Source organism: Etheostoma cragini, chromosome 3, assembly GCF_013103735.1.
Source record: "Etheostoma cragini isolate CJK2018 chromosome 3, CSU_Ecrag_1.0, whole genome shotgun sequence".
In the NCBI taxonomy this organism is placed as follows: Eukaryota; Metazoa; Chordata; class Actinopteri; order Perciformes; family Percidae; genus Etheostoma; species Etheostoma cragini.
The window spans coordinates 8396494-8414968 of NC_048409.1; the positions used below are offsets into that span (position 1 = coordinate 8396494).

At 40.4% G+C, this 18475-nt stretch overlaps 1 protein-coding gene across 15 annotated transcripts in view; it reads right to left on the reverse strand.

The window, feature by feature from the left end:
• Nucleotides 1-3553: 3553 nt before the first annotated feature.
• myo18ab (myosin XVIIIAb) overlaps nucleotides 3554-18475 on the reverse strand; it is a 143257-nt gene continuing 128335 nt past the window's right edge. For 11 of the 15 annotated variants that reach the window (XM_034866664.1, XM_034866663.1, XM_034866661.1 and 8 more), the window contains 6 exons: nucleotides 18001-18186; nucleotides 17722-17861; nucleotides 16835-16879; nucleotides 10504-10626; nucleotides 7917-9434; nucleotides 3554-6505 (listed from right to left, as the gene is read on the reverse strand). In XM_034866664.1, coding sequence (XP_034722555.1) covers nucleotides 7925-9434; nucleotides 10504-10626; nucleotides 16835-16879; nucleotides 17722-17861; nucleotides 18001-18186 — 2004 coding nt within the window. In that variant the 3' untranslated portion in view covers nucleotides 3554-6505; nucleotides 7917-7924. The remainder of the gene's footprint in view (nucleotides 6506-7916; nucleotides 9435-10503; nucleotides 10627-16834; nucleotides 16880-17721; nucleotides 17862-18000; nucleotides 18187-18475) is intronic. The other 4 variants (XM_034866668.1, XM_034866655.1, XM_034866665.1 and 1 more) reach the window with 3 other exon arrangements.

An 18475-nucleotide genomic window follows, 5' to 3' on the forward strand; every position in this document is an offset into this window, starting at 1 on the left:
TTTTCACATCTACTTTCTTTTCCTTCCCTTGATAATGGGTGATCTTACATTTTTAGTTTGGAACTGTGGTGGTCTGAATGCCCCTCACAAGCGAGCCAGAACCCTGACACTACTTAAAAACAGAAATGTTGACATTGCATTATTACAGAAGACACTTTTGCTCCAGACTGATATCAGCCATTTAGCCAACACATTCTATTATACAGTTGCATCCTCGGCAGGTTCCAAAACAAAAGGAGTAGCCATTATTATCAAACGGAATATTCTGCTTAAATTTTTGTCCTCTTGGTCAGACAATACAGGCAGAGTTGTGATTTATACAATAGAGCAGTTAAGGAAAATTGCCCTTGTGTCAGCTTAAGCGCCCAATGTTTTTGATGGCAGTCTCTATGGTACGCTCACCAATGAAATGCTGGAGTTAATGGACTATTCTTCTGTTGTTGTTGCGGACTTCAATGCTGTGTGGGACCCAAATATTGATCGGTCGAATGCAAAGATGATGGGCCAGCAGCTTGGGTCTTAATAGATATTTGGCGTGCAGTTAATCGCGTCTGGAAGGATTATTCCTTTTTCTCAGGTAGACATAAATCTTTTTCCAGAATAGATTTTCTTTTTGCATCCCCTCAATTATTTCATTCAAGTGATAAAGCGGTGTTACTCCCAATGGCATTATCTGACCATAAAGGGGTCCTCTGCACCACAACCCTAGACCGCCTGTCTCAACGTGCTGCTAGATGGCAATTTAATACTTCTTCACTAAAAAATGAATCCTTCATCAGTCAGTTTATAGCAGGATTCCAGATATTTGCAGACATTAATGGTGGCTCTGTAGAAGACCCCAGGATATTGTGGGATGTGATAAAAGGTTTTATTAGGAGCAATACAATACTATTCTGCTCTAATGCGCACAAAGCCACGTCACTGAAACTGCAAAACCTAGAAGCAGAATTCACCAGATTGGACTCATTGTTACAAACTAATTTTATTGAGAACAATCAGTAGTCAAGAAAGAAAGAAAAAAGGATTTTTCTTTACTTCAATACTATATGTTTTTAAGATGATACTTACACACTTATACTAAAGCAAAGGATCTGGATATTTCTTCCACCACTAACGCTAACATGCTCACAATGCCAATGTTAGCATGCTGATGTTCAAAAGGCATGGTGCTTACCATGTCAGTTTAGTGTGTGAGATGCTAACATTTGCTGATTAGCAGCTGGACATAAAGTCCAGCAGATGATTATGGGATGCCGTCGGTTCTGCAGGTTCTGGCTCATAAACCAAGGTTTAAAGAAATTAATATTCTGAGTTGATGAAGGCGCTAGATGAAAAGTCAGAGGATTACATAACGTATCGCAAACGATCCTGAGAGGACATGAATGTCAGAAACCTCATGTCATTGCAATCTATCAAGTAGGAGTAGTAGACAATTCAGTCAAAAACACAAATGTCAACGTTAGGGTGGTACAGAAAAAGGCCAGGAGATCATCAGTTCTAAATCCTCTAGGGACCATGAATGTCTGTACCTGCAATCCGTTCGATAGTTGAGGTATTTTAGTCTGAAAGCATTGGAACGACATATCCATCCACAGAGCCGCACTGCTAGCATGGCTAAAAGCTGCCGCCAAGTTACTCTAGTACCTTCCATCCTACGCGAATTCTTCAAGAGAGAACTTACAGCATTTATCACATGATTTCAGAATCAGAATCAGAAATACTCAATTGATCCCCGAAGGGAAACTCTGTGTTGCAGTTGGACAAATAGTAGAAATATCAGAGAAGAAATATAAATAAAGAAATATAAGGAATGTGGATATGTGCGGTATTTACATAGTTGAAGGAATATTATGATACAGTATTTACATAATTAACATAATTAAGAAGTTGCAATGGTGAAAAGTAATGATAAAAATAATTATATTATTAATAATAGTATCAGCTGAGTATTGCACACATTTCAGGCCAGTGTTATTGCACAAAACAGATAACATTGTCCAGTTTTATGAGCTGTGATTAGCAATCACCAACCACCCCTGTAAATGTTGTTTTTAAAGATGATCTTTGGGGCATTTTTAGGCCTTTATTGACAGGACAGCTGAAGAAATGAAATGCAGAAAAGGGCTGCAGGTCAGAATCGCACCCTGGCCCGCTGTGTTGAGGACCTAAACCTCTACATATGGGCGCCCGCTCCACCAACTGAGCTATCCAGCAACCCACTTGATTGTAATTTCATCTATGAACATAACCACAGGAGTCATACACAAGTTCTTGTCATATGACTTTGATGTGTGCTTTTAAAAATAGAAGCACTTTGAATCACCTTCATCATCATGTTTGGATAGGTTATTATTCGGTTTGATTTAATAGTGACAGCTGAGAAAAAAATAATTATGTACTAAATATGTAATGTACATATGTGTATATGTGCATGAATATATATATAAATGTATTTGTATGTATTAAGTATATAAACAATTGAAGAATTAAATAGTTTGGTTATAAGTCGTGTTGGAATTTAAAATGTTATATGTGCTTAAACATTGTTTGTGATTTGCATTATACATTTAAGCTAAAAGGCAAAATAATTAATTCAACATAAATGAAGACATGTTGGTTATGCATTAAGTTAGTTGTTCTTGCATTAAGTTGTTTTGCAATACTCTGTTCTATAACATGAGATGTTCTGGTACATTCCATTAAAATCCAGCTCTCCTAAATGTGCCAGAAGCAGTTTTGATTGTTAGGGACGCTTCCTGTGTCTGGTTTCAGTCCCTCTTTTACAGCCCAACTGATCTTTTGCTCTGCAAGTCCTGAACTGAGGGTCATAGACTTTCAGTCACATTCCAACTGAAAAGATAACGAAATAAGCACACACACACACATCACATCACTGTGACAAGAGCCAAAGAGCAAACAAAGGAAGGGGAGAGCTGGGAAAGCTTGATCCAGGTAACTTTTTCTCAGGATATCCTATGTAATAAATGGATTCACACATCAACATCTGAGATTCTGACTACTAATTGACTGAATCCTGAGACCAGAGCAGGATTTAGCTCAGACAGTACAAAAGTAGAAAAAGGGGGTGGGACCAGAAGTTTTTTTGAACTTTTTCATTTACAACAATTTTGAAAGATATGTTTGCTGAGGATTTTGTTTTTGTTGGGTTTTTCTTGCTTCTGCTGAAATGTACATCCTGTCCTTATGTCTTTAATTTTTAACGTGTTGAAAATAAACTAAACTACTAAAAAAAGACAATGTCAACTGGATTTCTTTTCAACAGAAACCTTGCTGCCTCTAGCTGAATGTGTTGATTTCTACTGAGCTAGTTCTTTTAGCTCAGCTTTCAAGCAAAGAATTCCACTTAAATGACGAACAACTAAGGAAGTAACTAAATCAGTGGGTTTTGTGACCCTTCAGGCTGGGATTCATTTCCCTTTGTTTTATCTGCATGTGCAAAAGTGCATGTTGAAGTGAAAATGGAGACCCATGACCCGCAGACACACAGCAGAAAAAACCCTTTAACGCAGACAAATGCAGTCTTCAAACATTATTAAACAATCACCATCATTTATTTACAATATATTAAACTGTAATGCAAAATGTATAACAAGTGGTCAATTTGTTCAATAATGAAAATAAACATGAACTATTTTCAATGCTAGCATCAATCATACACATATTTATATATAAATACGCTGTGCAGTCAGCATTATGCCTGCTCTATTGTTTTGTTTTCTGCTGAAGCCGGACACTTTTATCAGGGTCAATAAGGTCAAAAAACACATTTCCACACATATCTTGACTGCATAGAGAATAAAAATGAAGACACGGGTCTAAAGCATGTATAGTAGAATAACACTCAACTTTTCCCACAATCAGGAACATCCACACATTCTTCCCAGCCCCTCTACGCCGAGTCACCGTCTTCTGGATTTAAATGGCTTTCAAACAGATCTTAATGCGACTCAGTAGAGAGCAGTCAGATGACCAAAGGGTGAGATGTCACAACCATGAAAATACAAGTTACTATTTTCTTGCTGTTTTGAGGCTTCATTGGGTTAAAAAAAGAAGAGAACAGCCTGACAAATAAACAGGCCTCAAAGACAATGGACATGATTTCACAGTATTTGTTATACAGGCTGTAGTGTGTCCAATTAATGAAGTTACAGTTAAAGTACACAAAAGGCTTTAGAGGAGAAGGCTGCTGATATTCTAAATTTTTCTAATATCATGAAAAGAAACGCATCCTAGAAAATCAATCATTTGAAGGGAATCACTGCAAGCAGCGGATCTGCAGGATTCCCATTCCACTTTGGTGAAGTATGACACTCAAACTGCACCACTGACACACAGCAACTGACAACATCTGAGCCTATTGGCTGATCACTGGTCACTGTTTATTTAAAATTTGTAGGACCTAGTGAAACAAGTCTATTATTTAATCTGTAATGATCTGTTGCTGATAATATATTCTTAGTGTTGCCCTAACTATAAACTAAGCTCATTTTCTCATGAGCTGATGTTGCTAGCACAAAATGGAGAAAATTAGCTAATAGTGCATTTCATACCTCTGAACTCAGAAGCCGAAGCTGGGAATGGCCATTCAGTTCCATTTACAAGTCAGATTATCATTGTTCATTAGCTCTAGCCAGCTCAGCCATTGTTAGCTATGCAAGTTGATAAAAACGCAGTATGCGGTTTGTGTTTACAAACAGCGTTGCAACATGTCCACAGATAGAAGTTGGAGTGTGTACGACTGATTTAGTGACACACATATAACAAAAAAGTGCTAATAAACTGTGTGTTACTACAGCTTTCACTGCTGTTGATGCACGGGCAGCCATGTTGGATTTTGAGCTCGGGGTACTCGGTGGTTGTTCGAGGTCCGAACCAGGAAATCCGAGGTCAAGGGGCGTGTTTCTGACTTTGACCTCCGACTACAAATGGAACGCAGTATAACTATGCTTAATGAATTATCCCGACAAAAATCCATCTGAGAAGCGTAGAAGCATTTGGGTCCTATGAGCGGTGGGGCCCCATCCACCACCATCAGCTACTGCTGCTAAGAGCTGTGATGACACTTGAGCCGGCTCCATTCACTGAAGAAGGCCGGGAGATGTGAGTGAAAGCTCCAAAAAGCTTTTTAAGAGGACCTTTGAGCTTAGAGTATTCAGTTAAACATAGTATTCCCAAAGGTCAAGAAAAATATCGTAGGTTTCCGTCCTTCCATGTTTTCTGTTGTGAAAAATACAGAATAACAGCAATTCTTTCCTTGAACATGCTGGTTGAGGATACAATAGAAATGACTGCTGCCCAAAGTTACATTAAGTAAGTACATTAAGTACATTCCCCGTGAAAAAAAGAAAGCACATTAAACTTAAATTTAAACACAGACGACATGTAGACGGCAAGCACAAAGACAAAGTCTCTTCATTACTAAAGAATTCTGGCAAGTACTCAAACAAAGTCTTATTATACATAAGACAAGGCATTTTGCAGAGGGAAGCTCAAAACTCATGGAAATAAATTTGCTTAAATTTTTTTTAAGCAAATCTATCAACCTCAAAAACAAAAGAGTTAAATGGAGGAAACAGCTTTGCTTTTCATGGCGGCACGGTTAGTGGTGCAACCATCCTCCCCTGTGAGGAAGAGATCATTAGCCAGCAAAAGGCAGACAAACTTTTCAGGCAAACAAAGAGCGAGCAGATGATGATGATGAGAGTCCTCGGGTTTACAGCTAGCAGTTCATGAAATGCCACAGCTGCAGAGAAGAAAGCTGCAAAGGAGCCCACTTTAATCAAATGGCACTTGTCCCAAAATGGAAAGAAGGACGAGAAGGAAAAAAAGAAGAAGAAAAGGCTGGGACTTTTGTCAAGACTCCGCATCAATAGGCAATAAGTAAAAACAGTGTGCACACATACTTGAACAAATGCTTTTTGGCAATACATTGTACTATGGCAATACATATCATTGTGGTGTACTATATGTAAAGAAGAGAGGAAGAGTGACAAAGACAAAGAGAGAGGCTGAAAAAATCTAATATCATTCCAACCACACGTTCTTTGGCTCAGTTTCAACCAAACAGGGTGGCTGCTCAAGCCAAACAGCTGCGTGCATGCAACCAGCAAAGTCGAGTGGTTAATAACGGAGCAGCTGTGTGTGCAGTCAGGATACACTATACAGTTTGTCAAACTAGGACCGAACCCTGTGAGGAACTGCCATAGAAAACTGTGACTGAGTGTTTGGAACACGTTTCCCTGCAGGGCTGTGGGTTATTAACTGTGTGGTTGTGTCCAGCTGGCCACAATTGAGGTCAACTTTGCATGCCAGACAAACTGCCACGGTGTAACGAGGGTGGATGCAGACAGCGCCGCCGTCGTCTTTCATTTGGCTGGCATGTCTTTATCGGGCGTAGTAAGAGCCCTGGGTTGCCCCTCCTTCTTTTTCTTCTTCCTCCTCCTCTTCATCAGATCTATCGAAGCAGTGTCTCCGGCTAGGGGGGCTGGAGCAGGAAACAACAAGTAGCATATGATGTTATTATCAAAAAAGTGAGCGAACAGTACTGTCTAAGAGAGCTCAATGCACTGCAATGTGAAGAAACACAAGCAAATGTAGATATCATCATCGGAACAAATTTCCAGGGGACACCAAAAGCCCAAACACGTGGTTTGATGAAGTCAGACACTTGTAAATTAAGTCGTAAAAGAGCAGTGTGGTTCTGATTTTATTGGAGATATTAGCACAACTAGCATTTATCTACTAGTTCATTAGTTTTAAGTGACCCCAAGAGTTTTTGGTTTGAAGTAGTGTTTCTGTATTTGTCCATTTTTGAATTCTTCCCCATTTGCTTGTGTTTTCTGAATGTATGTCTTCATTTGCCTGCGTTTTGCCTGCGTTTTGTCTTCTTGTGTTACAGCATTTTGAGCTATCATAGCCACCACAAACTATCTGTACATGTACCATGTTGTGAGGTTAGCCTGCAAACAGTGGCCACAAAAACTCATGCAATGTGGTACAACCGATGCAGAACTGTTTTGTGTTATCAGGGTTAGAACTAAATCAATGCCATTTATACCAAATACAAAGCATTGTGACACATGTGATTCCTCTCCAAATGTTACAGTTGTAAAGTCAATCAGCCATGTTGAAATAGAAAGCTAAACCTGTAAACATGATTCAAATATGTTTTTCATTATCTCCAATAATCATAATGGATGAAATAATTAGAAATGCAATACCTATACCAGCCTACATTAAGCGTTATCTTACATTCAAATGGCGTTAATACTGCAAGGGGTTTGTTACTGTGCATCTAAAATGAATTTTCGAGTTGGTGTAAATCAATGCTCGGAGTCTAATTATACCTGCAGTTATAGGGCTGGAAGGAGAAATTCATTTTGGCCTTTCTTATTTGACTCCTGTTAGTTTCACCTTTCTGGGGCTGTAAATCAAAGTGCCCAACCAATTGCCCCTCTGGGGAATAATAAAGGTCTACTTGAGTCAACATCTCGAAGTGATTCAAGGCTGAGTTAACATTCATGTGGAGTGCAGCTTCTCACCAACTGCACTTACTGGTGTGAAAACATTCACAACACCCCAGCTCCTAAAGAGTCCTTAAAGAAAGCCTCACTAAACTAGTGAAAGACAGAAACAGAGATTGTGGTCACTACTGTTTGGCTTGAAACTGAGAAGGTGCAGTAGTAAACAACACAAATTGTTAGCATGCCTAAGACACATCAAAAATGCAGCCTGAAAATTAAAATATTAGCATTCTAAACTGTAAAAGTCTAATTGCCATCAGACTGAATGGGCAATATTTCATGCGCTGCTTGATAAGAGTGGGATACGATTTCATTGGTTAGGTCACATCATGCTTCAAAAACAAGGTAAGTCCGTCTCAGGCAACCACCTACTGCCTGCCTCAGTCACTGTCCGGCCGGTACAGGTACTTCATCATCAGGCTGTCCACCTTCTTCTTCCTCTTCTTATCGTCCTTTGGCTGTCTTTGGCTCTCACTCTGTGGCCTAGGTTCTCCTTCCTCTTCTGGGCTGGACACCTTTCGAACAGGTGCCCTCTTCACACTGCTGGAGCTTCTGTAAGAAATGGTGGAAGCCCCGGAGCTAGACTCTGACCCAGAGTCCGGCTTGGAATCCGAAGAGGACGAAGACGATGAAGAGGATGAAGATTTGTCCCTCTTCTTGGACTTTTTCTTGGACTTCTTGGACCTGCTCTTGGAGCTGCTGCTGTGACGACGGTTGTCTCCTGAGCTGTCGGACTCGGAGCTGTGGCTTCTCTTCTTCTTCTTGCTCTTACCTTTAATCTTGCTGCGATGGCGACTGCTGCAGCTGCTGCCGCTGCGGGACGCTCTCATGCAGTCCACGGCCGACGCAGAGCGTCTAAGACTGCTAGCAGGGCGAGGTCCGTCTCCATTTTCAATACTTTTTCCGTTGTCCTTCTCAGTCTTGGATTTTTCTTCTTCACCCTCTGAGTCTTCCAAGCTCCTCCGCTTGAATTTGATCGGCTTGAAATTCAGCACCTCATTGATGGCTTTCTCCAGGTCAGGGTCGAGGTAGTTACGATGACTGACTGGTTTGATATCCAAGGTATCAATCGGGTCATTATCAGAAGTTGATGATCGAGCCCGTGGTGGTGGCATGGAGATACTTCGGCCAGTGGACGAGTGTGGACTGTAAGCTGACCTCTTGATGAAGGCCACACTTCGGCTATCATCCATATCAACGTCAAACTCGCTTAGGCGGCAGCTGCGTCCCAGCGACATATGGGAATCAGCTTGGCTAACACTTCCAGGACTGCGTCCTCCAGACCGTCTGCTAAAGCAAGGACTGCTGGGACTGCTGCCATACAGCAATCGCCTGCCTCTCTCCTCATCTAAGCGTGAGGTGCTTTGGCGGCGTCCAAGTGGGCTTAACAGATCCAAGCTGATGGTAGACTTGGCATCATTCTCTGGGCTTAACCCAAGACGTGTGGACGCCCGACTTGGTGCAGGGTATGAAATGACTGATTCTTTGTCAAAGTCCCCCCAGCGGCTGTCCATACCTTTCCTGGCTCGGCTGTTGGCCTCTGAATAAGCCTGAGAGATGACTGATTCTCTGTCATTCATGTCATCCCCTGCCTGGGACTTCCTCCTGGAGCTGACTGAGTAGGTGTCATGCTGATAATCTGTGTTTTTGGGTTTAGCCTTATGAAAGGATAACGCGTCTTCGGACTCTGCACTCTCCTTTAGCCCCCTCAGGAGGGCACCCTCTTTGCCACCGATGGAATCAACGTTGGAGCGTTTTCTGTAGCTGAGCGAGCTCATCACTGACATTGGCCTGCTTGGATCTACCTCTTTGCCCTCTTTATTAACTTCTTTCCATTCCTTACCCTCTTGCCACTCTTTCCCTTCCTTTGTGTCTACATTTACAGCAAATCTAGAAAGAAGCAACAATGGAAAGGACAGAGGAATGAAGACAGTGGAAGAAAAAATGACAAAGTGGGTCAAGTGGAGGTGAGTGAAGGAATAAAATGAATGAAACTTGACAAATATAACAGAAATGTCATGAAACGTAGCCAAATGAGAATACAGCAATGAAAAAAAGAGGAGTTTAAGGAGAGTGCAACTGGAGACAACTGACTAACAAGTTTTATTTTCCCAGACTGAATTGTTAAGACACCAACATCATTGTATCGCCCACCAAGGACAGATGAGGCCACAGTAATGATAAGAATGGGATTCATCATGGCGTGTTATGGCAGCAAAACATTCATATAGTCATTTAGCTAAAATGCAGGAACATATACAATACATCTGGAAGACCTATTACAAATTATTAAGAATTTGAGAGGCAAGAATAGCATTCTACTGCTAGACAGCTACAGCTTGGAGAAAAGAGAGTATGTGCTACTTTGTTTCTTGCCAATGTACTCTTGTACCTGTGCAAATACCCATTAAAGTCAATTGAACTTTAAGCTGCTACTACTACAAGGGACAGTGTTGGCTAGCTCTGTGAATCAGTCAGTGTTTGTCTGTAGGGAAATGCAACTAAGGGAGACTTAAAAACTCAAAAGTTTTAAAAGTTGGGAGTGGCTCAGCTGAGGGAGGGAAGTTAAATCTTCTGGTAAGGAGACAAATCTGGGGCAATCAAAGCTGTCAGCTGGCAGACACATTCATTAATCTCAGCAAGAGGCTCAGGTAGACTATGCCAGCTGGCCATCGGGCATGTCGATAAATCTACCACGGAGGTGGATTGTTTTTAGAAAAAAAAAGTTCCTTTTTCACAGAGTGGGCGACAAGAAAGACAAAGCAGCTTGAAAATACATTTAAGTAATAGCAGCCTCCTCATTTCAGCCACGTACCCTGCTCCGACTGCTTTATTTCCTCTGGGACGGATCATGTAAATCATTACATCCGGACAGAGTGTAAAAGCAGTCAAAGGTGTAGGTGGACTGCTTACTAACTGTTGCTGTAGTGGTAGTAATAGCTGCAGCCTTTGTACTGACCTGGAACTCTTGAGGCTGCCGTCATCTGAGAGGTTCTTGGCAGAACCTTTGCTTTTAGACAACCAGGACTTCACCCCATCCACACGATCCTCCACCTCCGAGTCTGTGTCTGAATCCCCCAGACTGGTGACGAGTCAGAGGTAGGACAACAAGTTAGGAGAGATGAGATGCCAAAGTAAGTTGCAAACAGAAAAAGTCAATTATGGCCATTCAGAGAGGAGAAAATAGGGTAAAGCAATGTTAGTGTGTAAGGAGAGTCAACAGTGGTAAAATTGTTCCTGTAATTCTCCTTAGCTGTGGAGGCAGAGCACAAAGGACAGACTGGAAGTGTTAGTGTGAAAGCAAACAAGGATTGTGACATTTATTCTGGATAAAAGACAGCACATGCTCAAGGAGCCCCAGTAAGCACACAAACATGCCTACAAGAGGTTGTATAGATGTAAACACAATACAGCAACTTCTTCCTGTTGTCACTGTCAGAGGAGTGCTATCTTGGCGGTTAGCTGGCACTCAGGCATCCAACAAACATTCTATTTGTACTCTTGCTAGTTTCTTAGAAGCACCATGACAGGAACAAAATCCAACGGTAGCGCTTGAATAACAGGAAAGTTTATTCTTTACAAACTGATTTTTATTTTTAATACCTTTGGCTATCACTTCTGTTTAATTTTTATAAGATAATATACACCAAATGTATTGCTAAGATCTGGGAAAGAAGCATCTCTTCTAGACACTTTTACATTGCACACTAATCAACCATCCAAGCTGACTGCTTTGTTATTTAAATTACTTATTTGAAAGTACGGAAAAAAATGAATATGAATTGTGGTTTGTGTAATAAATCAAGTGGTTGAATAATTTGGTGAAAGTGTAGCAGATTGATATCCGGAAGCTATCTTGATACATCTCAAACTCCAAGATCGATGGATCCTACACTTCCTCTTTCATTAGACCCTCACACCCTCTATGCCTGCAGTTTGTAACACAGGATTTCTGTTATAGATTTGTAGTCTTCAAGCTCAAACTAATTTTCTCAAAGACATTGTACAACTTATGAACTGGCATAGTGGCACTCCAAAAACACAAAAGCAATCTCAATACTATGGCCTCAGTTCACCAGTTCCTTTTCTTATACCGATGCGTTTTGGCAAAACAAACTTGATCAGTTCCCCCTTTTACCCCTATGTAAAATGAATAGAAAGACTAGCGTTTTTCGCAGGACCGCCTGAGTATGTGTGAACGTGGCCTTCCGTTACCACCATAAAAGCAACAATATACAATGGACATTTTCAATCAAAGTAATACCAAAGAACATTGCACCTGCACATTAAATCATCTCATAGACATGTTTTGTTGGGTTTCCTCTAGCCTACCTTTTACTGTGAGTATGTTTTAGTTTAAAAGTCATTATTAATTAGGGCCTTAAACTATCCAACTATGTTGAAGTTGTGTGCATCTTTTTCTACATTTGCACTAAAAAATGTGTAAAATGCAAATGTGTAAAAAATGTAGCTTCAGAATAGGATTTGGTGTTTGAGGATACTACTCTTGTGGAGTTGTATTGGTGATGCTTGTTTGCTAAAATGCATAGGTATAGGGAATATGTATGTCTGTAATAAAAATGGAAACTGAGGTGAATGGTATTGAGATTTTGTGTTTTATTAGAGTACCACTATATTAGTTCATAAACATTAGCAAATCAATCCCTTCACTTCGAGGAAGTGCCCCTTGCTGGACATTGTACAACTGTTTCTATGTGTTTAAAAAGCACTGTGTAGATATCTGTGTGACTTAAATAAAAGAGAAAATATCTTGCATACTTTCTCACTTGTGCTGGTTTATACTTTTATTTCTGCAATGTTTCAGTCTAAACAGCCCTCATCGATATACCTCCATGTAGCTTATAAATATTAGACTGCAACCAGCTACACCAGATTAACACATTGTAAAAGTAAAAGTAAAAAAAAGAACATGTTTACTTCTATTTGTTTTTTGACCATAACCAGTGAAAACATATGTTGGAAAAAACTAAATGTCTTTGAACTGCACAGAAAAGTGCCAGAAAATGTCCAGATTTATCTTTCACCTGGTAATTATTTTCATCACCAGTCCTGCACAGAAAGGCAGCCATATGCATTCACTCATAAATTCAGTTCTTGACAGAATGATTTGGTACACAGCTGGGCACTGCACCGTTTTCCTCTCAATTATCATTACACATTCACAAACCCACTGCGAGCCATGGAGTAAAATAGAGGGCTTGTCATAAAATTTGACACGGATGAAAAGACCGTAATACTCATTAAGTGCCGTCAAAGCCCAGTGCTTGTGTGGCGCTGTGAAATTAAGTTGTTACAGCTTAATAGTCCTACAGAGACATCAGAGGGGTGGCTCAACATATCTGCATCTGTTTCAAAAAGCCTCCCATTGTGTCAAGGAAGAGAGAGGAAAAAGACATTATGTTCTGCAGCACAAAGCTCAGAAAGTCCCAGTACCACTTATAATTAAAATCATTAACAGTCAGAGAAAAAAGCTCCCTGAATATCAAAGGGGAGACTTCAAATGATGGCCTGCCCAGTAAGATCCAAATGCCTAGCCTGCTAGGTTTTATGGAATACAATAACCTTGGATGGTAATGCTGGGGCAGCATTCATGTCAGAGACGAGGAAGGAGGGATGCGAGGAAGGATGGGGCCACGGACTCTTAAGCTGTAATTAGCTTAGCAAAATATGCCATGCAAAACTATTACACAATCTGGGGATTTGGTGCTGCCTATTGTGATGACAATGCAACAGCCAAATGGCTTCGTCTTTGGCACTTTGGACTTATTAGAAAAGAGTGGATAAACACCATTTAATGGGGTGTCCAATCTAGGGTCAGGGGGCAGACTTTGTACTAAAACACTTTGCCTTGCTACTAGCAGATATTGGAGTACAATAAATGAAACATGTTGACAATTAATGTTTTGCAGCTACGTTCAGTATGAACTTTTTTTGACACTTTTCAGATGTTCTTTTGCAGATTATTTTCTATTCTGCAAAACTCTCATCTACAAACATTTTTGCCATGACACATTCAGAGCACATGGAGAAATACCTCTCAGGTCTATAGCCAAACACATTTGTGGGCAATATGTAATTGTGCGCTTCACACATGGTGTCAACCACAATTTATGTCCTTGACCAGCATACCATTAGTTAAGCCCTGCCGAAAGCCTGGGGGAAGCAAACAAACACAGTGCTGAGGAGACATTAATTGTCTGTGGCATTCTGCCGCCATTGGTTGTACATCTCTGTTACACACTATTACATTCATCATTAGCTTCTATGGATCCTCCCGCCCTGCTCTGCTCTGCGTTGCTGCTCTATGTCCCTGGGTCTTATAGATACCACTGTTTTTCCTCCAATATATGAAACTGTCGAGCCAGTGAAGTCCCTGTGCCTTTGGAGCACAGACAACAATATGCATCCTCTCCAAGACCATCAGCAAATATACACTTGCAAAACTCATATTCTCGCATACACAGTGTCACATGACAAGGTAACACAGTTCATCTGTGCTGCAAAACATCCAGTGCCGTAAGCAATGAGTTCAGTACAATATGAATTGAAAATATTATCTATTAGCTTTACTAAAAGCCAACTGAACTCACAACAGCCAACTCTTATTTGTGGAGTCAAATATCTGGGCCAAAATGATTTTCATTTTTTTCATTTAATAATACTTAAAAGTTAGAAAGAAGGTCTTTGGAGATACATCGGTAATGGTTTTTTTTTTATCCTCCAAGCCTCAGAGTTGGCCAGCCGAGAACATGTTTGATTGCCAGCTAATCCCGCAGTGGCACAAAACACTAGGACAGGCAATATATTGCTAGCATTGTATTGAAGAATACGGACCACAACATTTAGCATCTATACTGACCAATAGTGACATTTAAATGTACATTTGTCAGCTGTTTATTGTGCTACAGATACTGTAGATCCGCCCTGTTTTAAATCGTAATATGGCAAAAGCAGGAGGGACTATTAGAGGTAGAGAGTTTTAGTGTAACATGAACGCTGGTTATTATTGATATTTTACTTAAGCCATTTTGTTAGATTTAGGTAATTTGATGTAAAAAAATGTATATAGTAAAATATATTGTAAGTTTGTATTCATGTCATTTAGATTTTCTATTGTTTGAATTTATGTTCTATGTTGGAAATAAGTGTTGCCACTTCAACATGTTATCCTTCTTGGACTGGTGTGTTTTGTAGTCACAGGAATATCAAATGAAGCTGACTAATTATTGAGCTTTCTAGCCTGCAGTTTTCCCTTGTTGGATTTGGAAGACCATTCAACAAGCTATGGTGTAAGACAAGACAAACAGATGTTATCCGTCCACGGAAACTGACAAAAGTCAATATATGTTATAAGCAAGTCCAAAAAATATCGAAAACTGATTACATCCAATATTTCAATTTGTTTGAACTATAACACTAGTCCTTTTCAGCTAGTTATAGAGCTGAAGCAAACGTTCTTTATAAAAAGGAAACCAGCCAGTGCAAATACTGTTGCTAACAATGTTAGCTAGCTAAAGCTGATAAGATGTTTCCATTAGCTGCACTGTTAGGTACTGGAATACTTCATAAAAGTGAATAAGCTGTGTGATCAGTGGTTTGCAAACTTTGTCACGCCAAGGACCCCTAAATTGACATCTTAAACTAAATTTGTCCACGGACCCCCATTTCAGAAGATTTTTTCCCAGGGATCCCCATCTCCCAATCTAATAGGAGTTTTGCTTTTAGATGATTTATTACAGAAAGTGTATGAAAACCATGACCAAAATAGTTATACATTCTGTTATAGAATATGAGAAAGAACATTCTGACTGAAATCTGCGGACGCAGGGTGCTTTCTTAAACATTTAAACACAAATGTCTTCCTTTCGAGCTCTGACAAGTCCTCACAAGAGAAGACTGGTTATGTCATTTACAGAGCAGGTATTTATGTTGTTCCCATAAACCACTATAATTTCAGTAATATTTTAAACCCAAAGTGCTCCAGCATTAGATAAATGCATTTTTGGATTGTTTGTATTAGATTGGCTTAATACAAATTGAATTAATATTTATATAGCCAAATGTACAGCTACATAAGTTATATTTCACGAAAATAGAAATGCATGTTCACACACCAGGAAAGCTTAGCTTTTCTTCATTCAAATGTGGCAGTGCTAACATCTTATTACAAATCAAAACACAAAAGCCTGCAGTCTCCCGCTCGGATGAGTAATCCCTCGACACGGACAGGGCACTGGGATGGCTGGGAGCCAGAGGTTAACACTGCGTGTGTGCCACAGCTCTTTGTAAGACATTTGAGGGTTCTGCATTATTAAGTAAGTGCGAGTCAAAGATTGATGAGGAACATACCCTTTTTTTTCTCCTGTCAGTGAGGGCAGTCACCGAGCCACAGTCACATCCAGCCCTAGAGCGGGCTGATGAAATAATTAGATGGCCTAGGAAGCGAGAGGCTGACTCGGTTGCAGACTGCTGTTCAAACACAAGACAGCCCCCCCCCCCCCCCCCCCCCCCCCCCCCCCCCCCCCCCCCCCCGGGTTGTGTAAAGGGGAACTGGGAGGAAGACCTTGGGCCGCAGGGGATAACCATAGAGATCACGACACTTGTACCTTTCAATTCGTAGCTTTAAAAAAGTGGTTAACCATACAGGGAATCTGAGGAGGGAGGCTTGTTTCATGCTGGGGCACAAGTAACATTTTGTCAGTGGTATTCATGCATATCAGCATGTGAGGCCATGCAATGAAGAGTGGAGTAAACTGTGGGTTATGAGCAAATCTCTGAGCACTGCTGATGATGCATTATCCCCAAACCTTCACGCTTTCAAAGGAACCCCCCCCCCCCCTTGGATTAACTGCATCTCTATGTCTAGCATGAGACATTTCTTCCTGTTTGAATTTTTAAACATGTGTGGATCTGGAACTGTTCCCTTGCTCTCAGATTGGGCCTAACACCAAAAGTTGATGTCTGGAAATACTAGATGAAAATCATCCCAGGAATGTAGGGATATCACCAAACAACAAAGTTGGCCCAGAATGCCAGGTGCATTCCAAATATTGTTTCTATTTTTTTTTTCTATCAGGGGGGATTTTTCCATCAAATATCAGCTCATTTTTCCAGTGTGGCAGCCAGAAGTGATTGGACTAACTGGACCGAAACTAAACCCGGAGAAAAACTTTTTTCCCTCCACTATCAACTTCTCCACTAAATGCTCAAAGATACTGCATCATTCCCAGTGGTGCAAAAAAGAAAATAATAAAACACAGGTTCCTCACGCTCTGTTCTGCCTTTTCTGATACTTTGTCACCATGTCTTGCAAACTGGTCGTGATGATGATAGGTGGAGGGAAAGAAGAAATTAAAACAGACAAACAAAAGACAACAGAAAAGAGGAACAGGAAATAAGATTCAATGAAAAAAATAATATATTAAACATGAATGATGCATAAAAATATCTTGTGTCATGGCAGATGCTGTGATGACCCAGTTTTTTTTTCTCCCTTTGGCAAACTATTTGGTACACATCATGTCTGTAGGGGCACTGACTCAGCATGCCACCTCAATCTGATCTTTTGTCTTGCATACAGAGAGAAGAAAGACTTACAGAGCGTATTCTAATGACTCACAGAGCTGTTTACTGCTGCTGTGTGGAGAAGACCTCTCACTATGTTTGTACGGTGTTCAGCAGAGAGAGGACTGGACTTTATACTGGTTGAAAATAATATCACTCAGAGTCCAAAATAAACTACATTTGAGTTGCTTTATCAAAGGATCATTTCAGTTGTCATGACAACTTATCATCATGTCTAACCAAATTCAATCTGCTGATGAAGACGGTAAGAAGTAGTTGAATGCTCAACCGTAAGTCAAGATGAATTTTTAGTTTTATCATATTAATGTTTTCCAAATAGGTTGAGGAGGAATTTGAACACTGATTTTCATTCAGATGACAGTTGAACCATCTTCATGAGAACTGATGAAGCAAACTCCATCCGCTGATGAAGACAGTGAGATTCTGCTCAAAGCTGTAGGAAAAGCTAGTAAGTAGACTTTGAGGTAAGATTTTTTTTTTCGAGCCCTAATGCACTGGTGCCCTTAAAATGCAATTGATACTCATACCAAGCCCTTAAAAAACTCAAAATCAAGGAGTTATGTTTTTGTACCTGTTGATAAGGTCTTCATTGTCGTCACTCTCCATCTCGTCCTCAATGGCCGCCTGCAGGTCGCCGATCCTTTTGAAGGCCAGTTTGAGGTCTGCCTGCAGGCTCTGATTAGCAGCTTCTAAGCTTTCTATGTCCATTTCCTGTCAATGAGATGAGATTCAGCACACCGGGACCAAAGGTGGATCACTTGATCGTTGTTGATGGATACTATGCAAGCTCTCCTAAATTGACTGGACTGCTTGCTCATTGACAATTGTTAGTAAGCTGTCACATCCTTACCAGCTCATGTTTTTTGCGGCTGGCCTCGGCTTCCTTTTTGGCCAGTTCCCCCGTCTCCTCTTTGACGTCGCGGAGCTGTCTCTGCAGTCGTTTGTTCTGTTCCTTCTCACGATTCTCACCGCTGGTGCGCTGGTCTCGTTCCTCTGTCAGCTTCTCCAAGTTCTCCTTAAGACGTGCTACAAGGCTCTGCATATACATAGAGCAGATACAATCAAAAGGGGAGTTGATATATATCTGACTCCTTGATTTTGTTGATGAAAACCATGTGTATATAATAATATTGAGGAGAAGACACATCTTAATATCGATTTAATTCATTAACAGGATAATCATAATCAAAATTGTATAAATGTATGTCTATATATACATATATACATACATACATACACACACACACACACACACACAAACATAGGGCTGGGTATCAATCAAAAATTTTCAATACCGGTACCAATACCGATATATATATAAATAT